The sequence below is a fragment of the Dermacentor andersoni genome, chromosome 5, assembly GCF_023375885.2.
Source record: "Dermacentor andersoni chromosome 5, qqDerAnde1_hic_scaffold, whole genome shotgun sequence".
In the NCBI taxonomy this organism is placed as follows: Eukaryota; Metazoa; Arthropoda; class Arachnida; order Ixodida; family Ixodidae; genus Dermacentor; species Dermacentor andersoni.
In genome coordinates this window covers 53,418,102-53,442,536 of record NC_092818.1, presented here as the reverse complement: position 1 = coordinate 53,442,536, position 24,435 = coordinate 53,418,102, and the positions used below count along the sequence as shown (strand labels likewise).

At 47.8% G+C, this 24,435-nt stretch overlaps 2 protein-coding genes across 2 annotated transcripts; both read left to right on the top strand.

Annotated features, from left to right (window-relative positions):
* The first annotated feature begins 2,481 nt into the window (after window positions 1–2,481).
* Window positions 2,482–8,196, top strand: LOC129380197 (uncharacterized). The gene is made up of 4 exons (XM_055070246.2): window positions 2,482–3,002; window positions 6,786–6,929; window positions 7,441–7,608; window positions 8,190–8,196. Exons 1-4 carry the CDS (start codon window positions 2,530–2,532, stop codon window positions 8,194–8,196), a joined length of 792 nt encoding a protein of 263 aa, XP_054926221.1. The 5' UTR covers window positions 2,482–2,529.
* Window positions 8,197–12,383: 4,187 nt separating this feature from the next.
* On the top strand, window positions 12,384–24,314 carry LOC129384653 (uncharacterized). Its single transcript, XM_055070247.1, has 6 exons — window positions 12,384–12,400; window positions 12,494–12,554; window positions 14,040–14,318; window positions 21,274–21,477; window positions 23,135–23,347; window positions 24,168–24,314. The coding sequence occupies exons 1-6, from the start codon at window positions 12,384–12,386 to the stop codon at window positions 24,312–24,314; spliced, it is 921 nt and encodes a 306-aa protein (XP_054926222.1).
* Window positions 24,315–24,435: the final 121 nt, after the last annotated feature.

Sequence of the window (24,435 nt, the reverse complement as noted above, 5' to 3'; positions counted from 1 at the left end):
GCCCTCTTGGTTATTGTTTATACTAGCTCATAATATAGCAAGCATAACGAAAACCTGTTCATCGCAAGATTCTTTTTTTTTTTCTTAGGTCGCTACCCTGTAATCGCCACAATGATTCAGTCCGAGGCCCTGTTCAATACTGGCATGGCGTGGTGCGTCTTCGGCTTTCTTGGAGGAAACGTAAATCGTAAGTTAGATTTCGTCTCGTCACTTTGTCGAAGATGTGACCAACACTGGGACAACGCTGTATTTACCTCAGCCGGCAGCCAGTGTTTTTCATGAGTGGACCCATCTTCAAGCAGGCAACGACCATATTGCCCTTGCCACGGTACGTTGGCTGTGGACAGCAGTTTCGCATCGTGCAGAATGAAGCGCCTTTCCTTTCTTTAGATCACTATCAGCAGTTTCGCGCTTGGTTACCGCTGATCAGCTCGAATCCGTTACCGTGACCCAGATTTTTTCAGCGCGCAGAAATCACGAACGCAAACGAAATGACGACCACCAGTGCGACCCCCCTCCCCCCCACCCTGTCTCGCGTGAATTTTCGTTAAGTTTAACCTCAACGATTTGAACGTGCATAGGCGTTGTTTTTTAGACGCTACGAAAAAACACCACAACGACGTTTGAAGGAATAAGCGCCAGGGCAAAGTGAATTTCTGTGGGCGCAGTTATTTTACGGGCGCTGGAATTATCTGTTAATAGAGTGACGGAATGCGTTCACAGAAAGCGGCAAGTATGCAGGCACTGTTTTATGGAACCACTAAAAGTATCCGTTGAACGAGACGCATCAGATGTGCCTGGAGGTATTGCGCTACGCGGTCTTCGAAAGAGTTAGCCTCTCATTGAAGATTTGCTATTACAATTAAGCAAACGAACGCGTCCGCCGGCTTGGCTCCTAAAGCAATCTTTTCGAGGACTGAATGGTACTTCAGAAGCGATGTTTGAATAGATGGGGTGCCCCTGCCAACTTTAGCCAAGCTGCTAAAGCAAAAATTTGTCAGCCCTTCCACTCTGTGAAGAAGGACGAGCAGCGAAGTATTATTATTATTATTATTATTATTATTATTATTATTATTATTATGTCGTCTAGGTGACTGTGACGTAACCACAACACACAACGCCCACTGGTGGTAACAGTGCGTATAAGACGCAGGTGGGCATTCAACCGAGCCTCGACGTGAGCGACGATACGCGTTGACCGGGGCGCCGTCCAAATGGGTGCTCGAAACAGAATGTTTGTTTGTAATTTGCGATTAAGCGTGCTTTCTAGTTACTTAGCTGAATGAAACTTGGAAGGACTAGAGCTCTATTCTAGCGGACAAACACGGGGCTCTCTCTCTGTTTCCGTGCGGTTATACAAGCCCGTGTGTTCAGAGCAAACGGGAATTCCACAATATTCACAACTTCACTGTGAACTGCGTAGTTGCGACAAGTACATGAAACTTGGCGTTATGTTAAAGTCGTCTTAGCGGCAAATTATCATATAACTTGCTTTGGGATAGTTTCGATAAAACAATAGTTGCAGCAGTTTTCTGCAAACATACGCCCTCCGTAGACGGTCATGTTGTGACAGCATGACGGGAGTTCTGAAACGTTTACGACTTCACTGTGAACTAATTATGACGACTAAATGAAACTCGGCCTAACGATAGAGTCGCATTATCTGCCCAATTTCAGTTATTTTTTTCCGATATACCTGCGTTAGATGGAGATCTGCAGAGCATTCGCGAGAAACTTCCTTTTTCGAGAAATTCTTTTTTCGTGTCTACGCGACGCGTAGACGGACGGACATCGACCACCGCCCGCAGGATAGCTATGTACAGCTTCGCTGTAAAACATCCCACGATATACGATTATGAGACCTATGGCATTCGGTCATAGCTCCTCTTCCGAAAGAATTTTGTGTGCAAACGAACAGCAAATAATGATAATTCAGTGGGCAATTCACTACTGACTGATGAAAAAGAAAATCAAGGTGTCTTAGGACGACGAGCTGTGGCACAAGATATTCAGGTGAAGGCTATTCATGCTTATATAGCGTGTCTGAAAGCGGCAGAACTCGTTGAGCATTACTGTTCTTGTACGACGTCGTGGCGTATATATATATAGCAAAACCTGTGCAGATACTCGGACGAGATGCAGGAAAGGGGAATGGTATACAGGCGTTATAACCGAACATTTACTCGTTTTAAGAAGGTAGTTAACACTAGCATTAAGCAAGTCAGCTGTTTGGGCGCAGAAAATGCAAACGTGTGTGACCAACACAGCCTAGAACGAGAAAAAAGGGGGTTAACCGAGGGGCCCATTTTTATTAATCGTATCCTGAGAAGGCAACAAACAAAGACGCCAAGGAAAACACAGGGGGAATTACTTGTGCTTAGTGATTGAATTAAAGAAATGATAAATTAATGGCAATGAAAGTGGATAAAAAAAAAACTTGCCGCAGCTGGGGAAGAGAGAGAGAGAGTAAAAAAAGAACAACACATGCGCGAAGGTATTTGAACACAAGAGAAACATGTTTAAACGTGTATGCATATTGTCGGTAATCTCCAAGCGCACATCGTTTACTTTGCGCTTCTATCATGTCCACTCCCTGTGCCCCATTCAAACGTTTCTGCTGTTCTTTTTTTTTTTTTCAACGTTGTCGACAAACCAACTCGCCCAGCTTCCCTCCTTGCGTTCCCAACGTGTTCAAGCCGCGGTTTCGCACGCCCGCCTCCGGTTCTCGCAGAGTACTACGACGTGCTGCTCTTCCCGGTTCAGAACCAGCTGGTGGCAGTCGTCGTGGGATGCGCTCTTGGCGCGGCCACCATGAGCGTGCTGAAGATGATGACCTACGGCGACGACTCGGTCGTCGTGGTGGTGATGGGCGGCACCTACCTCACTTTCTTCCTGCTCGAGTCGGTCAACAGCTCGGGCGTCACCGGCGTCATCGCGTACACCATGGTGGTCTCGTCGGATCGACTCATCTCCTGTTCGGAGCTTGAAGGCACGCTCGGGTCGTGAGTGTCCGTTACGTGTTTGCTCGCGTATTAAAACAAAAAGAAAGTCGTTGTTTTTCCCGAAAAGCAAAGCGTCGATTGCGATTGCAAATTATTAAACAGCTATAGGAAGTAAGGCTAGTTCTATGTGGCGCGTAAACCGCTCCAAGCATTCGCTTATTAACTAAACTAACAAACGCGCTGTCACGCGCGCACAGGCAAGCACGAACATATCTTAAACGATGACTGTGGGTGTGAGAACGCTAGCGTGAAGGAATAGCGGTAGCAGCAGCGAGCGAATTGTGCTGCCTCTCGCTTCAGTGCGAACTAGACGCGCGTGAACACAGTGCACACGAAGCCATCCGCTATTTCGTGTCACGTAGGCTTCGAACCCATCGCAGATTGTCTCCAGGATAGGGCGAGGGAGCTGGAGCAGAGATGTGCGCCGCTGTTTAATTGAAAAAAAAAAAGACATTGAAAATTTCAGAAAGAAGTTTTTTGCTTTTTTCAACCAGGATAAATGTGGAAAAAAAGGAGAAAGAGAAACAGAGCTTCCCCACAGAATTATTTTGCGACAATGTGACTCCTTTCGACATATCTAAAAGTTTGGTCAAAAGAAAGAGTTTGGGAGTCTGCGAAGCACCTGGATATATCCGCGTGGTGGCCGTTGAGCCCCCTCGCCTGTCACGTACTGCAGATTCCCCCTTCTTCTTCGGCATGTGAGAGATACTGGTCCGAGTTTGGAATTGCGCACACCAAGGTACGCAACAGGCTCACAGGGGATCGCCTGCAAAAACTTGTGTAAGCGCACTCAAACCTAAATATCCGGAAGGCTTCGTCCACTGCACAACGAAATGTTGACGCGTCAAGCGGAAATGAATTGGACACAGATTGATACATATGTCCGTCCTGAAGCTTTGATGTGAAATTATAGTGCCTTGACGTGAAATAGTGCCTACCTGGAAGCACTGCTTGGACTTTTGTGATGCAAGAATGTAACAAATATATCCTTTTCAGTGTTAGATAAATGTATCCGGTTTGTCGTAGGCCCGTGTGCAATTGGCTTTTTCCCCCATGTTTCGGAATTTCAGAACAAAAGAAAACATGAAAGAAACGAGTCGTTTCCACGTCCCTCAAATTTCATGAAACATTTTATTTCTAAGAAGGAGTAGACTAGGAGATGCGCACTAACCTGCCCTCTCTCTACCCCCTTGCGTGCCTGAGAAGACCGCCCACCCTCCCGCCTTCCTCCCTTCCGCGCGCGAGAAGGCGCCGTCACATTAAGCCGCCATCATTCTTGGTTCACCCTCGCAGCCTTTCCCTCGCACCCTACAGCATACGGCGCGTGGCCGCGATATTATCGCACTTGTACTTTATACGGAACCTCACGGCGACGCCGACGCCGCCGCCGACAGAAATTCGCCTCGAGTGTGCATATAAATTGCTATCTCAATAATAAGAGGGACAGCGTTGTCATACGCCACCCTTTTTGCCAGTATTCCTATTCGCTAGACTATCAGCGCATCAAGCTAACTTTCGGCGCAGGACACGACCCCATATTCGAAATTTCACGAGCATTGGTCAACTTATTAGCCGGTAAGACGTCATCACTTACGTCGCGTTGGGGACACCATGTTGCAGAGCGAACGCGGTGATCATTTCGATCTGCTTACTTCCCGTTAGTAGTACAGCAAGAACTATATGAATAGGACAACCAAGTGGGGCCGGCCCGTGACGTCACGGGAATACTGCTTGTAACTAAATTGACGTCATATTTACTGCGCTTCGCGAGTAGTGCGGCATTTTGGAATGGCCCGCAAGCACCTGTGATTATTTTGGAATGTGCGGTGATGCGTGCACAACTAGCGGGACAAACTTCATCTGCGAGCTTAAATTCTGCGACCGACGACTGTGCTCGTTTCATTTCGAATGTTGCTCGTTCTTCTCGGCACAAGTTCACTGAATTAAGAGCTAGATTCGTATGCGGAAATTTTGGCACTGTTATGGCCTTACCGTCACTACAAACAGAAACTATAATGCTGTTTTTTGTCGATGGAAGTTGTTCAAATCATAGTAGAGGCGTGCTGTCTAGAAGGGATACTTATAGCTATAATGTCACTGTTGCGCGCTACATTCTATAAACATTGCAACTTTCCCAAAGGTACATATTTTCATTCTTATATATAGGTAAACCGTAGCTACTACTTATTCTAACCGTAAATAACGATAATAGCTGCGTGGACCTGAATTCTATGGTAAATGTTTCGCTAACTTGGTTATTTAAGTATGTCCGGGCAGTGTACCAACTTCAGCCACATGCACGTATTGTTATGCACTCCGTAACAAGACGCGTGGCGCCACAGTTATTGTCCGTCCTAGGAAAAAATTGTCTGATTTAAGTGATTAGTCTGACCAATTTAGGCATCGTATTAGACTTTCCGGGCCAATTACCCAATATTTATGGCACATTTCTATTATTTAAGCCTAAATTACGGAATTACCTTTAAAAGCGCGAAAAAGTGCGCTTTGATGAATGTTTCCGTGGTTTAGAGTGTAGGCAAACGACAGGACGATGCTTCACTGCAGCGACATTTCGGCACGGGAGTGGTGAGCTTGCTTGACTTGTTCAGCCCACGCATATGCTTGCGTGTGGGCTGCACTGTCAATGCAAAACAGATGAGTGCAGAGTACGCGCGAATCCTTTCCTCTTGCAGATGTATACGTTCGCATCGACTTTACAGCAGACAGCTTGCGGCTTGCAGCACTTACACATCTTTATGCGCCCCTATGATTTTAACACATTGATATAGCTTCAGTCAGCAGTTTCAGCTACAGCTATAGCGAAGCCAGAGCCGTACATTTTTTATGGGGGTTTTAGGCGCCAAAACCACTTTCTGATTATGAGGCACGCCGTAGTGGAGGACTCCGGAAACTTTGACCACCTGGGCTTCTTTAACATGCACCTAAATCTAAGTACACGGGTGTTTTCGCATTTTGCCCCCATCGATATATGCGGCTTGATTGTTGCGTTCATATAGGAGGTTGTGGCCAAGTACTGCACCAGGGTGGCCAATCCTGCTCTGGTGAGGGAGTGTGTTACCGGTTCTGGTCAACGGGATCAGGCCACACTCCAGGTCTGTTTATGCAATTTTATCAACACGCGGAATTTTTTTTAAAATCCGGTGGAAAATTGCGCGGCACCGGGATTCGAACCACGGACCTCTTGCACGCGAGGCGGGTGTTCTACCTCTACGCCACCGCTGCACCCGCTGCGCCCGCTGCATAGTACATGACCGCGGTTGTTGAAGTATGGGAGAGGCCTTTGCCGTGAAGTGGGCGTAACCAGGCTGATGATGATGATGATATATGCGGCCGCCGTGGCCGGGATTCGATCCTGCGACAGCCGTATATTTGTTTTCTCTTTAACATTTAGTAAAGTAATGAATGGGGCTAGTTGGTGGACATTCGTGATTATATTGCGCTTAGTGATACACTGACGAACCTACGTCCGCGTCCTGTCCTTTACGTTCGTGAGTGTATTACTAAGCGCAATATAATCAGAAATTATATTTAACAGTAGACTGCACAGTCTTCAGGTGCTGGCTATTTGATAAATATTGTGCCAGTATCGCGTTCACTCTCGCTCCCCGACCATTTTATTTAGCGGTACATTTTTGTAGAGCTTAGTGTGGTACTCCAGTTTGTAGCGATGTTTCGCTGCCAGATTTCGTCTCAACGCCCGCAGGACTGAAGCCAATATCAGAGCGATGACCCACGGGTGACCCCCGCTGCGCCATTGCGCAGGTGCTGGTCGGTGATGTTGGACTGGACCGGAACGCTGTCCACCTTCATCTGCGCCACGTTCACGGCCTACATGCTTGTCTACTACCTACGCACGTACAACTGGCAGGACATAATGCTTTGCTACATCGCCAAGATGAGCATGCGGTCAGTGCCCGCTTCAGCAACCCACATTTTTTCCACGTGCCTTATATTGCAGTCATGCGAATGTTGGCTGCGGCAGAAGGCAATGAACATGTTACCGAAAAAATGAAGAATGCACAATTGCTCTATGGGATGTTGGAGAAGTGCACTCTCATTTTCTGAAAGTTCTGAGCGTTGCAATTTAACTTTTCACCATTACTGTAGTTGGTGACAACGTAAAAGCTCAGTGAGAACACCACTGCCAAATTCAAAGATAGTATGTAAAGATGCGCCGGTCAATCACGCGAATCACCAATCGCTTGCAATGAATTCTTAGGCTGTTGCCGAATATAGGTGGTATGGATTGCAATCTGCGACAAGGTGAAGGGCTTCGAAGTCATAGAGGCGGGTTCATTGACCGTGCTACATGCCTGCGCGCAGCTCAAGACAAAGTCCTAGGGAATGCGCATCAAAATAATCTGCCGTGCGATGTCGTACTACAGTTTCGCGCGCCTTTCACCCATTTGTAACGCAGGTGCCTCGCGGTGTTGATGATATACCCGTTCATCGGCCACTTCGGCTACCGCATCACGGCCAAGCAGGCGATCGTGCTGGCCGGCATGGGCCTCAAGGGCACCTACATCGTCTCCCTCGCCACGCTCTACCACATCACGTACCAGGACATCCACGACGAAGACCTAAGGTCAGGATTCCGTTGGTGGTCACATCTTAGACGCACGTCTGCGATATATAGTCGCAGGAAAAAATCTCTGGGTGTTCGGCCTATATATGAAATGCGAGATTTTCCCCCGATTGGTATAATTGTATTGCAAGAAGGCACTTCCATCGGGATTGCCTAAATCCTTTGGGTTCATGTTCATTTTGACGGCCCGAACGCTTCATTTACGACCTCCCCGGTTTTGCGAAGATCGAAACGATAGCGTATCCGCGCAACTTGGTTTAACGACGCGGCATCACAAAAGATGGAATTGACAACACGAACGCTGCGTATATACTACACTTCCCGCCGCCTGCGTAGCGTGCTTCAGCGCCTGCTATAAACTATAATGAATCATTATGAACTTGCTCCCAGTTTTCTATAAGATATATCAAACTGTTCACCTTCGCGGCTTGCTTCGGCACTTATAGAGCTTCTGTTTTAAAAGGCCTCACTGTCTAGTGGTTAACGTTTTCAAACCGTTCCCTGGTAGCGACGTCAAAAACGACCATCCTTTCCGTTTGCAGTCGTTCATGTACGTCACTTCGGACATGGTCCTCACGCAGTTCATAAACGCCTCCCTCGTTCCGTTCCTGCTCAAGATGCTCGGTAAGCTAACGCAGTGCACCCACCAAGACGCGGAGTCGACTTCGACCTTGTCTGCATAGTGCCATGATTCGCTGTGCTTCGAGCGACTGCGCATCACGAGCATGTGCTCCCGGTGCGTTCACAGGCATCCTCGACGTGTCCGAGGTGGAGTGGAACACGATGAAGGACGCCGTGGCGTACCTGCAGGAAGCGGTGGACGTGGCGGTGCATATGAGCCGCCACAACCCGTACTTCCTGGCCGCCGACAAGACCTGGGTCCTGCGCAACACTCGCTTCCGGAACCCGCTCGACGTCGTGCCGCGATACAAGGCAAGGCTCCCACCGGTCTGGCTTTGCCACCTCTTGACGCCTACTACTTAACTACATCCCGGCCGCGACGTATAGAGAACGTTGTGGGAAGCGCGCTTCTGACCGGGTTCAAGCGCTGCGGTAATTGCTTTAGGGACCCTCGCCACCATGGACGTAAGGCCGAATCAAGATGTTATGAACTCGCGCCCTTTTCCTCGGGCCCGGACCGCAGGCCACAATTCGGTCAGCGTGCAGCGTCCGTCAAGAAGGAGGAAGTTGGCTTCCGGCCGCGCAGCGCGTGCGCAGTGCGAAAAAGAAAGATATATATATATATATATGTATATATATATATATATATATATATATGTAGAGAGAGAGAGAGAACAGTTCAAAACCCAACACTGCCGGGGGTGCTGGGTCTTCCTCGCATTGGCTCCGACATTAGCTTTGCGAGGTCAGTTTTGACGTGGATTGTGCCTTTTCCATTGGAGGAAAAACCAAAGGAGGATAGTTTGAAACAAGGTAGAAAAATGTGAGCTAATTTATTTTTGTGGGTGTGCACATCGCTCTCCAAGCGCTCAGTGGCACACGGTAGTTCTCTGTGACCACCATGAACGAGTGGAATAAAAATCGCACAACTATGCAGTTGGGAAAGTAAACGAATCGGAGAAAAAAAGCAGTGTGCGATGGGGCCCCCGTTTTCCGTTTGTGAGTACAGCAGTCAAGGTGCTATCCTGAGTAAAGCATCGCGATAAGCCTCGTTTGTCGTTTAGTTAACCGAAATATATTATGCGTTCTGAAATCCCCCTGCATGAGTAGTGCATGTCATCGTAGATGCTCAGACATGAAGATGCTATTACTGACAATAAAAGAGTGATAATGTTGCTAAAAAAATAGCTTTCGCCGACAGCATTTCTTGTCTGCCAGAACAGACTTCATCCGTCGTGCTTCAAATGACCACGTGTATTCTTACATCGTCGTCTTCAGAGCCAATTTCTTATCGCAAATGCGTTGCGTAGCAACACTTCTATCTACGCTAATATCTAGATGAACAATCACTTAGAAGAAAAAATAATCATTCAGAACATAAAAAAATATCACGCCATTGAGGGCTACTTATGACGTTATAATTAGTAGCCCTCAACCTTGCGCGAATGCCTTTTTATACTCCTTATACTAAGAATAAAAAAAATGTTTAAGGCGTTCTCAAGACTGTCCAGTGTTCGAATAAAACAATAATGTAGTTTTCGTGACACGCAAGCTTGTGTCGTAGTTTGTTTAACCACTGAAAACCGTAAAAGGTAATATGAATTATTTGTGATAGCAAAATTGGCAGCATCGCAACCCAACACTTAGCAAAACTCTTGAGTGGCAACTAGCACCAGATTTCTTCCGCGAATTCCTTTGAACACTAGGCAATCCTTGCAAGGCCAAAAAAAGGGAGAGGGGGAGGCCTCCTAATCGCGATCGACTCTAACTGCGTCTGTAGATTAAATGTAGTGACGTCTTGCAGCCACGGTGCACAGAAAGTGCCGTTATTTTCCACGTCTAATAAATATCCTCGTCGAATGCAAAGTACGAGGAAATAAACAATGCGTGGCCTCGATAACCTTGCAGGAACATGCGTTATAAACAAAAAAAAAAGAGAAAGAAAAGGCCGCGATGATTTGCGTGTCACTGTTTTACTATTAAACACGGATCAACAACGTTCAATCGTGCTATGCGTTTTATTCATACAACATCCTCCTTTTCCTCTGGTTCTTTTTTTTTTCGGCAGAGGAAGGAGAAGGCCCGCTGGCGCAGCTCCCGCAGAAGACACCACGCCGAGATTCTCGCGGTAGAGAACGTCCTCCGCATCGAATCGGTGAGTGTAGTGTTACACCAGTGCAGGCATCGTGCACGCGTCTGTTTAGTGCGCACCAAGTGCAAAGTGCATTGCATCTAGTTCGTTGCCACCCCAGTTATAGACACGATTCTGGCACTAATGCCCCCTTCAGAAGGTCGTCTTAGAGATCTCTAGACCGCTTTTGCGAGTAGCGTGGTCTTCAGCTGGCCTGAAAGAGAGCGAACGCCGTTAGTTCGCCTGGTTCTTTTCGATTCCTAGGTCTATGAAGTCCTTAGGAAAAACAAGTATCTGCGGACCAGCATGTCGTGCTTGCTTGTGGCACGCTACTCGGACGTTCTTGCATTTCGCCCCCATCGAAATGCGGTCGTCGTGGCCAGGATGCAAAAAAAAAAAATGAAATTAGTTTCCTTTGCTTTAATTTAACAAGGAGCAGTACTGCGTGGTTGTCCAACCGCAATAGATTAGAACGTTCCAAACTCCTCATAAAACTACCGCGCTAGAAAGTAAGACCGGAAGAATATTTCAAAACACCGTCCCTCGAGCGCACGCAGCGTCGCATATATGGCCTGTTAAAACTGTCGAGCGCCTCTGAAAATTAACGCGCCATTCATTTTCCGCAGGTACTTGAAAACGAGACACAGCCGCCTAACCGGTCTACAAATAAATCAGCTGTTGCGATGCCGTTCCGACCATCTTGTAATATCGTAGGGCACGGGCGCGGACTCGTTAGCTTGTCTTTTCGGGCCTCGTTGAACGTCCCGACGTTCACCCTAAGCCGCAGCCACAACATATCGTTAAAGCTTGTGTATGCTTTTCTGATCGATGTCGACGATTGACATTTTGCTTACCGATGCCGCTCCCAGAAGAAGACTTCGGCTCCAACAAAGTGCGCGATACAAACATTTAATTGGCGCCGTCACATGCTTGCCGATCGGGAGCTCAAGCACCCACTACTTTTTAGACATGCGCGTCCGTCGGAAAGGAATGAGACTTAAGGAATGAACGACTTATTTCATCCTTCGCCGCTCGATTGGTGCACTGAGACATGCAGGATATCCTGTTGCTTTTCAATTGTTTTATTTTCATGGCGTAAGTGCAAGCTGTCAAAACACCAGAAACGCGCCCGCACAAACAGAGCCATACGGAGACACTGCGGATAATCCTTGAAGCATTTTCGTTACTGGCCACGCCGCGGCGCGACCGTTTGTGTACTACTATTAGTAGTAGTACACAACTACTTGTTGTTCTACAATGAAGTCCCAGAGGGTAGAGTCCTCAGACCAGGGCCCCATTTGCTGCTGGCCCGGTCAATCGGGTATCGCTGGACGTCCAAGGCCGTGCTGGAAAGAGTGGCTTCCCACTGGGATGGGGAGGCGTTGGGTACTCTCTAGGAAGGCTGGGTGGTTTGGAGCATTCCCACGTAGAATGGTAGAGGTTGGGTTGTCCTCCACAGAACGGACATTTCTCGGGTCACTGGACAGGGTAGAAAGTGTGGCGGAAAGCAAGGCTGGGGGACGTATTAGTTTCGAGCTGGCGCCAAGCGGCTGCATCTGCGCGGTCTAGTTTCACGTGTGGCGCCGAGAATGTTCTACGGGATAATCTGTAGTGTTGTAGCATATGTGTGTATGTAAGTGGTATCTTTTGCACCTTGTCTGGGTTGGACCGTTTGTGTGCATTGAGAATAGACGTGCCCTAGACGTTTTCTAGACGTCCCTTTCCTTTTACATTTGAACTGCTGCCCGAAGAATTTCGACATCCTAAGCTCTCTGGGCCTTGTAATTTTACGAAGGAGACGCAGTGCCGTCAGGACAATGGAACACACATTATACCTGGTGCATGGCTACAACATTGCGCATCTTCCCACAGGTGAGCTACTGTCGGCAGCACAGGCAAGGAGTGGTCCAAAAGCAGACATTGATGGCCCTGCTTGCAGCGCTTCAGTACCCATACGACAAGAAAATGTGAGTCCTTAACCACGCCAGTCATCTTTTATTCGGCGTGGTTGTCAAGTGCGCACATGTTTTCTCCAACACAGTATAACATGTTTAATATTAGCGGGGTACACCTGGAAGGCAATTTAAGATCCGTTAGATTTGAGTAATAATGGCAAAACTTTGTCTTCGCCAGATACCTGGACATCGACATCATCAGCTCACTTGTCGATGTTCCACAATGGATTCTCTGGGTGGTAAGTGACTGCATTAAATCTACGTACATGTGAGTAAAAAAAAAATCAGTACGTCACAAAGCCTGTAGTGGGGATTGAGTTATCGCCTATATATCTTAGTGCTCTTTTTCTCAATGCCTCAACATATATAACAGGAGAACGATAGGATGAAAAGTCATGTGCTGGGCTTTATCGCAGGGAATTTTTGGCGTAGCTGGTAAGTCCAGAATAGCCATAGGAAATGAGCTGATCACGTTCGTTCGTTCGCAATCATGCAGCTGTTGTGGAGCATACATGCCGTATATAGTAGATGCACGTTGAGAATGGCTATTAGGAGAGTGTATATATTCCCCCGTTCCCTGACTCGTAACGCTACTGACGTGGAAGGATAAGAATCTTACTTGATCGTTCATTCTTTTTTAACATGCCATGGATATGTGCCGCCCTTCAGTTAAAAAAAAAAACATTTAATGTTTCTCCGGTGCTGGGTGAGATCGAACATGCGTGATATAAATTCAGACAATCTTGTGTGAATATACATAGATGCGCGCCTCGCGCACACTTCGTGGCGGCAACATTAGATGGCGCAACGTGTCGAGAAAGAAATGCGAGAGAGGAAACCGGCTGCATACGCACCTCACACAAGACGCGTCTCTGCGGTGACAGTGGGGTGTGCCGCTAGATTGTTTCAAGGCTAATCGTACTAACGTCGATGTTCACCGTGAGATGAATTCTGTTTGAATTATTTTTTTGCGCCTGAAATTTACCCACATATGACATGATGACTGTCCTTGTTAATGCTATGGAGACGTGGCTGGACTAACAGCTGGGACAGTGCACACGCGGCTGGAGCATTCAATGACATTTACGTTTATTTTACAACGTTCACATCGTTCTCTAAGGGACATCTCCACATTGTCATTTCGCGATTGATTTTAGGAATGGTCAAGTGCATAGCAGTACCCACCAGTAACTACTGCCAACGCTTTCAGTTTCTTTTTACTTGCCGTGAAAGTAGAAACAGCAGCATTGGGTAGGCATCTCAATGAATGAAAATAATGTTTTGTTGCCCGATTGCGGCTCCTTCTGAGTGGCCAGTTTAAGGAGATCTAAAGCACACGCTGCGAGGAAGCGGATCGGTTGCGGTTTAGGGTCGCTATGCCTAACTTTTTTACCCCATACCAACATCCTAAAAATCGTCACGAGCGAAGTCGTCGTTTTGCGCCGTGCTTGCGGTCTCGTATTTTTTATCTTTCGTCCCGTGTTCGCCTCGGAAAATTGCTTTTATACATCCCGGGCGAGAGGACCTGTCAACTATACAGGAAAGAATGTTTGAAAATATGCTATTTGACGACGCTCGCGCATGCACTCGTACATCTCGTACTCGTACCAGCGTTTTTATCCTAACAACTTCGAAATACTGCGCGCACGTAGACACGTTACGAGTGATAGCGTTCACAAACGGTCACTGAATGCGGGTGGCGCGGCCCTGCGGCGTGCTCTCAGAAGGACCGGCTGGGCGAACCGCTCCACGAGGAGACCGAGCTGGACGACGAGTCGGTGTCGCTGTCCGAGAAGGTGGCCAAGCCGCTCAACGAGCGCCTCATGGACCTGTTCGAGCACGAGTGCTACGAGGTGATCATCACCAACACCACGCTGGCCTTCGTGCTGCTCTTGGTGGGTCTGCTGCGCGCCGCCATCTACAGCAACGAGCGGTACTTCACGATCGTCATGCTCGTGGAGTTTCTGTACCAGACGGCGTTCTTCGTCGAGGTCGCCACCATGGTCAGTACCCCTGCCGCTTCGCTCACAAAACGTTATAGCGTTAACAAGCTTCAAAAGCAAATATAGCTTGCGACCTTTCCTGCGGAAAGAAAGAGCAACTGTTCAATCAAATAAGTATGCTGTCGAAACAAGAACACGTGGATGTGGGCGTTTAGCCATCCAGTTTTTTTCAAGCACAGCACCTCGTAAGCACTGACGTATCTGTCACAAGCGGAACTTTTATGAGCAGGCACGAAAATTAGCCAGCGAGTGTAAATACAAACATTGTCGCGGCAATAACCGCTATAGAGCAAGTATTGGATGTATGGTTAATACTACCGCCGCTCAGGTTAGGAATCAATTCGCACACAAATTATGTGTATAGTTAGATCAAGAGCTCAAAAAAGCTCCTCTGATTTTACTTGTAGCGCCCGCAACTGCTACGCTCATAGGTGGCGCCCACGTCTAGAACAACGAAGGAAATAAATATGTTAGCGGGGCGTGTCGGTCTTTCTTTCGCGCTAGGCAGTCGTGACGCGGACGTGATACTGAGGAGCGCGAAAGAACGAACAACCGACGCACAAGCTGAAGAATTGATCACTGCAGCCTACGCCCCGCTAACCTCTATTTATCCTTCGTTGTTCTAAGGTCACTAAATAAAAGTTTTCAAGGTAGCGTCACTCCGCCTTTCCTGCTGGTTTCCTCCTCCCCGAACTAAAGCCATTCAATAAAAAAACGAAAGTAGCGCCATCCTTTGAATATTGCCGCCGTAATTCACGCTTGTTACTTTCTTTCCACTCCGACAGCAAGAAATAGGAAATCAACCATCGCTTAGCCTCGCATCATGCTGAGGGAAGAAAATTAGGTATGATTTGTTGTTATTGAGATCAGCGCTTTGTTTTGACGCCGTTAGGCCTACACAGATGATGCCGAGGTATAAACGAGGTTTGAATTTAGCCTAGCAGATGACACCACAGCCTTGGCGCTGAGGATGCACTGACGATGCGGAACGCTTTTAACGCCTGATGGTTCATTGCATTATTATTTTCTACTCCGCTCGTGTACGGCACGCGATGCTGGCAAGGAGCAAATGCCAACTAAACGCCGAGCAGACGACACGGCGTGGGTGAGCATATTAAGAAGGACGTTTATCACTTTTATTGGCTAAGCAAACATGATTGAACTGATGACAAAAAGTGTACTGTAAATCAAACGAAGCGCGAGCATTCAAGTAAACGCGGCCTATGGTTACACCGCCGAAACATTTATTGTTGTGATGCATCATCGACGCCGGCATCGGGCTTCGTGTTCGCACCGACAACCTAGCAGCTTCGGGGTTCCAACGCGGGCCGCCGTTTCCCTCTAAAAAAATTGAGCGCCCTTCCACTTCTGTGAAGAGGGATGCAAGCGAAGCTCGAAATCCACTTCTCTTGGTTGTCGTAACGCCTCTGCTTCGCGCTCTCCCCGGTGAGGTCGGCACGTCGACGATGAGCCCTTTCTCAAGCGAGTTCCAGGTGGCGTGGTACATCAAACGCCGCCAGTTCTTCGATCGAACTCGCGATGCGCGGCCGACCCATCGCAGCTCCGATAGTGTTCTGAGGCGAGAAACACTCGTTTCTCTCACGTTACCTAGACGCACGACTCCTATTGGCGAAAAGAATGACGTCAGTAGCGTGGCGGCGCAGCAGGATTCTCCGTACAACGGGTCCATTGCTTGTTTTTTTTTTGTATAGCAATCCGTGGACGTGTGCAGTTCTGAGAGCAGCTGTTTTCTTAGCGTTACATCGCCGGCGCAGGCTAGCGTATACAAGTTTCGCAGGAAAAAAGAAAGTATTCACAGAAGTGTACTCTGTCTCATAAGCAGCGTTTAGCAGAGCCGAAAGGCTGCTCGGCATGGAGACACAGGTGCTTGCACATCATCATCATCATCATAATCATAATCCTGGTTACGCCCACTGCAGGACAAAGGCCTCTCCCATACTTCTCCAACTACCCCAGTCATGTACTAATTGTGGCCATGTTGTCCTTGCAAACTTCTTAATCTCATCCGCCCACCTAACTTTCTGCCGCCCCTTGCTACGCTTCCCTTCCCTTGGAATCCAGTCCGTAACCCTTAATGACCATCGCTTATCTTCCCTCCTCATTACATGTCCTGCCCATGCCCATTTTCTTTTCTTGATTTCAACTAAGATGTCATTAACTCGCGTTTGTTCCCTCACCGAATATGCTCTTTTCTTATCCCTTAACGTTACACCCATCATTCTTCTTTCCATAGCTCGGGGCATCGTCCTCAATTTAAGTAGAACCTCTTTCCTAAGCCTCCAGGTTACTGCCCCGTACGTGAGTACTGGTAAGACACAGCTGTTATACACTTTTCTTTTGAGGGATAATGGCAACCGGCTGTCATGATCTGAGAATGCCTGCCAAACGTTCCCCAGCCCATTCTTATTCTTCTGGTTATTTCAGTCTCATGATCCGGATCCGCGGTCACTACCTGGCCTAAGTAGATGTATTCTCTTACCACTTCCAGTGCCTGGCTACCTATCGTAAACTGCTGTTCTCTTCCGAGACTGTTAAACATTAGTTTTCTGCAGCTTAATTTTTAGACCCATTCTTCTGCTTTGGTTCTCCAGGTCAGTGAGCATGCATTGCAATTGGTCCCCCGAGTTACTAATCAATGCAATATCATCAGCGAATCGCAAGTTACTAAGGTATTCTCCATTAACTCTTATCCCCAATTCTTCCCAATCCAGGTCTCTGAATACCTCCTGTAAACACGTTGTGAATAGCATTGGAGAGATTGTATCTCCCTGCCTGACGCCTTTCTTTATTGGAATTTTGTTGCTTTCTTTATGGAGGACTACAGTGGCTGTGGAGCCCCTATAAATATCTTTCAGTATTTTTACATACGGCTCGTCTACACCCTGATTCGATAATGCCTCCATGACTGCTGATGTTTCGACTGAATCAAACGCTATCTCGTAATCAATGAAAGCTATATATAAGGTTTGGTTATGTTCCGCACATTTCTCTATCACCTGACTGATAGTGTGAATATGGTCTATTGTTGAGTAGCCTTTACGGAATCCTCCCTGGTCCTTTGGTTGACAGAAGTCTAAGGTGTTCTTGATTCTATTTGCGATTACCTTAGTAAATACTTTGTAGGCAACGGACAGTAAGCTGATCGGTCCATAATTTTTCAAGTCTTTGGCGTCCCCTTTCCTATGGATTAGGATTATGTTAGCGTTATTCCAAGATTCCGGTACGCTCGAGGTCATGAGGCATTGCATATACAGGGTGGCCAGTTTTTCTAGAACAATCTCCCCACCATCCTTCAACAAATCTACTGTTATCTGATCCTCTCCAGCTGCCTTCCCCCTTTGCCCCTTTGCATAGCTCCCAAGGCTTTCTTTACTTCTTCCGGCGTTACTTGTGGGATTTCAAATTCCTCTAAGCTATTCTCTCTTCCTTTATCTTCATGGGTGCCACTGGTACTGTATATATCTCTATAGAACTCCTCAGCCACTTCAACTATCTCATCGATATTATTAATGGTATTGCCGGCTTTGTCTCTTAACGCATACATCTGATTCTTGCCTATTCATAGTTTCTTCTTCACTGTTTTAGGCTTCCTCCGTTCCTGAGAGCACGTTCAATTCTATCCATATTATACTTCCTTATGTCAGCTGTCTTAAGCTTGTGGATTAACTTGGAAAGTTCTACCAGTTCTATTCTAGCTGTGCTTGCACAAGGTGAATATAATTCATATTTCAGCTATCACGCCCCATTTGCGTATTGTCACGCAGCGATGGACGATGCGGACACTACATGGCGTCGGTTGCAGGCGACAAAACGTGGACGAAAACACTTTGGTGATGTGTTCGCCTTTCTCGTTGTCCGAGGTGTCAGTAGCTTTGACAGAGCTGGGAGGAGCTTCTCATGCGGATTATTACTAGCGCATGCGCACTAGTTTGCAATATGTTAAATGTCACCTCTAGCCATTTAGCACATCAAGTGCAGGCAGTGCACCAATCACAGACTCGATTGAAGTAGAAAATAGAGTCAGCGCGAGAGTGAGGAAGACGGCGCAAAGAACGACGAGTGTCGCCACCTTGTAAACTTCGTTCATCTAGGGACCTTACGTTGTTCTATATGTGGGCGCCAGCTGGCGTCGTAGCAGACGCGGGTGCTACGGACTATCACGAAACAACTAGCCCAGTAGGAAGCCTTGATGAGTTCTGTATTTCGTCTCAGGCGCTGGCGGGTGTTCGTTTGCTTCTGCGAAACTGCTTTCCTTAAAGAGCGCGCTTAATGAGTCGATTCGATAATGAGGCATTTGCTTCATCACTGTAATATTGAGTACTGTTGCTCGCACTACGCGAACTGTAATTGGAAGAAACACCGTGTCTTCACATTCATGTGCCATTCTCGAGTCTCGTCTCGTTTGCGCTGCATCAGTATTCCGAGACAGCATGCAAACAAGCCTGCATTGCAGCCTTCGTGGCACGCCAAGTGGTTTTTATATTATTAGCGCAGGGGTGGCTGGCAGATGAATATAGTTTAGTAACACAAAGCTTTATAAGTTCGACCCCTGGTAAGGTTGGTTTGAACAAAACATAAATTGACGAAAAAAGAACGACCATAAAAAAGGACGCATATTTGACAATGACTAGATAGCACACTTGACTACACTTAGCATTCCCGTTTTTCGTTGATTTGTAACACGTGTATAAATTCAGCGTGGCTAGAACACAAAGCCTGAAAAGACTGACGTTGCCTGTATCCTTCCTTGCCTATATTGTCAGAGTTGAGTTTTTTTGTGACGCTTTAAGGGCTCCGTGTCGCAGAATATCCGGTGTCGGCGTTGGCGGCGTTGTCAGTATGAGAAAAATCATCCGGAATCACACAGGCCTCCTGCGTGGCGCATAGGCGTTACTGAAATAATTGAATATCTCTAAGTAAAATGCGTCAGCAAATTACTAAACTACGACTTACACACGACATATAGAAATGATAGCGTCGTAGTGTAATTTGAATATACGAGAAAACCTGATTCTGCTCCGCGGAAACTAAACACCAACCCCTTTTCCAGCTGCCGGTTGCGGTCTGTCTTTGTAGGAGCGGTGCGCCCCGCTCGGTTCCTTGCAACGCCTTCCAGATGGCGCTCGCGTCCGCGCAACCGCGGCAGTGGTGGCGCCTGCCGGGTGGGGGGGGGGGAGGGGGGAGGAGAGCAATAAAAAACCCAGAAAAGTCGCCTTCGTGCATAGCGTTCGCTGCCAACTTTCCAGCAGAACATCACCGTTACACAAGCGTGAAAAGCAGCTGCTAGTCGGAGATCCTTGAATGCTATCACGTTCCACTCTTAAAGGCGAAGCTTAAAGGGACCCTGAAACGACTTTGACGATTTTCTACAAACGTACTGAGTCGTTACAGTAGGTCCTTCTGAACAAAAATTGACGCATCTAAGTGTTCCGCGTAAAGCGCGTAATTTATTATAAGCTTCTAAAAATGTACATCACTGTCGATCGCGGCGCACTGCTTGGCGGAATTTTAAGCCGCCCCTACCCATATGAAGTAAATCGCCCATTTGACGTCAAGTGGGCGAGCTATCCGATTGGCTGCCCAGGGTGCGTCATCCATAATTTTTCCACCTTTATGGTGAACAAATGATGTTCGTAATAGTTGGAATGTTAGTTAATTTGTTTCTATAAAGAGAAAGTAACAGAAAGAGAATCCGGAAGAAAATTTCTCACTACTCTTAAGCACATCCGGCACACAGCGAGTGTCGTCTGCTTGTGTTACAACGTGTTCCACTTTGACGAGAGGTCCGCGGTCGGAGTAGGTCTCAGTCTTTTCGCGAGCACTATGATTCAACTTTGTTGCGTTGTGGACTGCAAACGTAGCGAGTGGCAATACGTCAAGGTGCGACATCGTGTCCCTCTGCAAGACAGCAGACGAGCGGACTGGCTGCAGCGCATCGAACTGCCGCTAACCGATCGGCGACAGGCCATCACTTTACACCGGAAGATTATAATGTAATAGCGTTTCGCGAGTGCGGTATTAGGGCAAACGCAAGTGCAAGGGGACAGGGCCTGGCGCAAACGTGAAGGGTCTGCACGGTGCAGCCACATGGTGGCACAGAGCTCAACCACACACAGTAGCAGTAACGAAATGTATTCTTCTTTGCTGCTGGCGTAAATTTTACGCAGGAGTGTAACCCTTAAGACGTTGTTTTTGTAAATGTTTAAAATGTTTTACAATTGGTTAGAGCAATATTAGCTCTTTGTTTGGCTGGTTAAAAACGTTTTACACCTGGTTAGAGCAATATTAGCTCTTTGTTTGGATGGTTAAGCTCTGCGCCAACGGGTGGCTGGGCCGTGGAGACCGATCAGGCAGCTCACGTACGCCTACGATAAGGTTCCTTCATGAGCTTGAGTTTATGTATTCACCGTTCCGTCGAAACGTTCTGCTAGTGTGTGATTACCGGAATACACGTTCGGCACTACGACAGAATGCTCGCAACGCACGCTGCTTCGATAGCTCTCGTTTGGGGTCGACTGCCAAGCAGCTAGCGGAGAGTTTGGAGAGGCTTCGCGCGCTCGCTCCTAGAGAACCGGAAGTCGACGACACGACGTGCCATCATGACGCAGAGCCAGTGAATGCGGAGCTAAGCCCCGATCACTCGGCGAACGAGTTGAGAAGAAAATGCATGACTATGGAGGAGGGTAACTTGTAATCGTCTGTAGCTCTCTTAATATGAGACGTTTCACACAAATTGTGGTGCGAATGATTAACTTTAGCTGCACCCTACGCGTCTACAAAGTTTGTCCGAACCATCTCAGGGGGCCTTTAAGCCTCCTCCAATTTTCTTCTTGCTGCAAGTGACCTGGTAAAAGTCTCATCACGGCAGCGATAACATGTGCTTAGGCGAACGTCGTTATATTTACCCAAAAAATCTGCCCGTGGCGTTTCGCAGCTGTCGGCGTACGGCCAGAAGGTCGTCAACTTGGATAACTACAACAAGCTGGACCTGATTCTAATGGCGTCGTGCATGGCGGTGCTCTTTGTGCATGTGCTCGTGCATGTGGTCGGTCTGGGCGTGAGGCACGAGCAGATGCTCTGCATCCTCTTCATCGTGGTCATCTCCGCCCGCTTCACACACGCCATCAAATACGTCGAGGTACGTGTGCACGGACGGAACATGGCCTCAGAGACACGCGCCACAACAACACATTGCCACATTCGGACAGGTTGCCGAGTGTGGTGGGGTTGTAATTTTGAACTACGAGGGCGAATCAGAAATTATTTGCCGCTATTTCTTTTAGCCAAATTACGGCTGTAAATGCGAAGTTAGCGTATCGATTCCCAGCGGTGGACCTTTCTTGGACCGGCCCGGCCTTATCTGTGGGTAGCTCCGCGGCACGGCTCTGCTATCCGTTGTTGAAGATGGCACTTGTGCTTGCCGCGTCCACCGCGTACAAGCAACGAAGTGTGATTCGTTTTCTGTGGAGCAAGGGACGATCGAAATTCACAGGGAAATGCAGCCCACGTATGAGGAAAGGTGTCTCGCTTTGAAAGTGTGAGGGTGGCGTTGTGAGTTCGCAAAAGGCCGAGAATACTGACGGTGGTTCCGCAGTCAGCCAGACGAATCCTACCACAGGGGCATCACAAACTTAGTGCTGCGATGGGTCAAATGTTTGAACCGGTGCAATGACTTTGTGGAAAAATGGAGTAAGGTGCGTAGAATAGTACGTATGTTTGTGTGTGCCTGTATATGCCATATTTTGGCTAATAAAGAAATAGGGCCATAGACTTTCTGATTCACCCTCGTACTTCACCACTGAAGCACGCAGTTGAAATAGCGGTCAGACACGCTTCTATACCTTGAAGCTAGAAATACACGGCGTTTTATAAGCAACAAAAAGTTATGACAAATAAAACGATTCGTTACATTGATTTCAATACCTTTAAGCTCTCTACATGGAGGTTCATATCTGCAAGTGCACGCCACACAGAGACAAGAACATGTGCGGAGCGTTTCCGTTTGCGCATTACCAGTTCTCCTAATTGATATAAAAGAAATGCCCTACAGCAACGAAATGTAAATATTGCCCGAATTGTGATTGGTAGTTCTCCTTCAAGGAACAGCGCAGAAGCTACACCATCGCATCAACTGTTCACGCTGAAAGCATCGTGGATGATTGGCGTGGCAAAAATAAAGAAAAGATAAACATAAAATTTTCCTACAATATATTGGCGGACTGTTTCTCCATAGGCTGCCAAAATAAAATAATTTCAATGTTCAGTGCACTGAACATTGAAGGATCTGCACTGAGCACCCTTTTTGAGTATGCCGCTCTTACCAGCGCAAGAACAGCTAGAGTTTCGACGATAAACCGTATTATTACCGCACATTGGTTGCTTAACCATGCACCCAAACTTAATACCCACCTACGAAGCCACTCTGAGAATTTTGGCATACGCACCCGTTGAAGCCCGTGCGTACACACACACACACACACACACGCCCACACACACAGAGAGAGAGAGAGAGAGACAGAGAGAGAGAGAGAGATTATGGGATTACAGTTACAGGTCCGTGCAGACGGCGACAAAATTTATGACGTGCTGACGAGCTGTTTCGGAAATTTCAAGGCCACCCGTCTTTCTTTTCTTTTGTTTCATCTTTTCTGGCTTACCTAGCAGCGTCTCGCTGCAAAGACGGCTTATTATTTTTTCTTTTGTATTGTAGAAGGGTAACTTATACTAACGCAGCTTAAGTAATTTTTCGTTTTAGTGTCCCATCAAAGCAAAGTGTGCTTGCAAATGCGTCGCAGCTGCTTCTGGTCCAGTGTGCGGAGCTGATCCACAGGGCGCTGGACACTGTCATCTACTCGGCGTACGAAGCGGGCCACGCCATCGTCATCGGCGAGGAGGAGGTCCAGAGGAACGTCTGGAAGTTCGTCGAGTCGGCCGACATTGCCATGGAGATCCGCGGCCGCGCCACTCTCAACCGGCTGCTCGTCCTCCAGAAGCTCGCGGAGGTGCAGGTGGGCTGTGTTACTCGCTCACAACCTGGAGCAGGGGCCGCACAAGGGCGACACTCGTGTGACGCAATTAAGGAGCACACCCGAGCAACCTAATTGCACCCCGAGGACATTTTCGCGATGTACAGCGATCAGCGATTCGAACGCAACATCCTGTGCGCGTGGCTGCCGGGATTGTTCGCACCACTGGGGGACGCTAAGGCTCACAGAACTGATGTTCCATTGTAGTATAAAGAACAGCATACGTCGCTACCAGGCTGAGCCTGCCCTTGTTAACCGACATTTGAATGAGTTGCATGAAAGTTCTCATCAGTGAAGAAGAGGCACCCGCCGTGGTTGCGGGATCGAATCCTGGCCACGGCGGCCGCATTCCGAGGGAGGCGGAATGCGAAAACACCCGTGTACTTAGATTTAGGTGTACGTTAAAGAACTCCAGGTGTTCCAAATTTCCGGAGTCCCCCGCTACGGCGTGCCTCATAATCAGAAAGTAGTTTTGGCACGTAACACCCCATACTTTTTTTTTAAGGAGAAGAGGATCCGAGGGTCTCGATTTTGTAAGTCGATCACAATCATAGATTCACTCGTTTTTTTTAATTTGTTTTCTTTTATTCCAGTGTAGAAATGTTAAGCTAAAAGGAAGTGAAAGTAAACGAAAAGGCATGCCCAAGTGGGAGCTGAACTCGCAACATTCCCATTACGCGTGCGTTGCTCCACCATTTGAGCTACGGCGGTGGTTGTTACAGCGTCTGACCCTTGGAGTGCCTTGGAGTCTTATCAGCGACACGCGTGTTCACACGAGATTCGGTTTAAACTCCTCCTGCAGTCTCGCTTCCCGGGAATAATGGTTTCGTTCCGGAGTCGCCAGGCCAGCGCCACGATCCTGAACGACCTGACCAAGCAGATCAACGAGATGCAGTGCGACGGCGTTGTCGATTCCGAAGACTACAAGCGGCTGCGCTTGGTAAGGTGACCAACGGAATCGTGTGGTTGACGCTAGCTCCCCGTGTCAAGCAACTTTCGACTAACGTGACTCGTGAGCACGGGTTTACAAAACCTTGCACCTTCTGGGAAGAGCGACAATGCTCCTGCAA

What these genes read in the sequence shown, in the direction of transcription:
- LOC129380197 (XM_055070246.2), top strand. Translation starts at nt 2,530, where the DNA reads ATGCATATTGTCGGTAATCTCCAAGCGCACATCGTTTACTTTGCGCTT. An exon ending in CTTGAAGGCACGCTCGGGTC is followed by an intron (nt 3,003 to 6,785) that starts GTGAGTGTCCGT and finishes GCCATTGCGCAG; the next exon opens with GTGCTGGTCGGTGATGTTGG. An exon ending in ATCGCCAAGATGAGCATGCG is followed by an intron (nt 6,930 to 7,440) that starts GTCAGTGCCCGC and finishes TTTGTAACGCAG; the next exon opens with GTGCCTCGCGGTGTTGATGA.
- LOC129384653 (XM_055070247.1), top strand. An exon ending in ACGCCATCAAATACGTCGAG is followed by an intron (nt 21,478 to 23,134) that starts GTACGTGTGCAC and finishes AATGCGTCGCAG; the next exon opens with CTGCTTCTGGTCCAGTGTGC. An exon ending in AGAAGCTCGCGGAGGTGCAG is followed by an intron (nt 23,348 to 24,167) that starts GTGGGCTGTGTT and finishes CTCCTCCTGCAG; the next exon opens with TCTCGCTTCCCGGGAATAAT.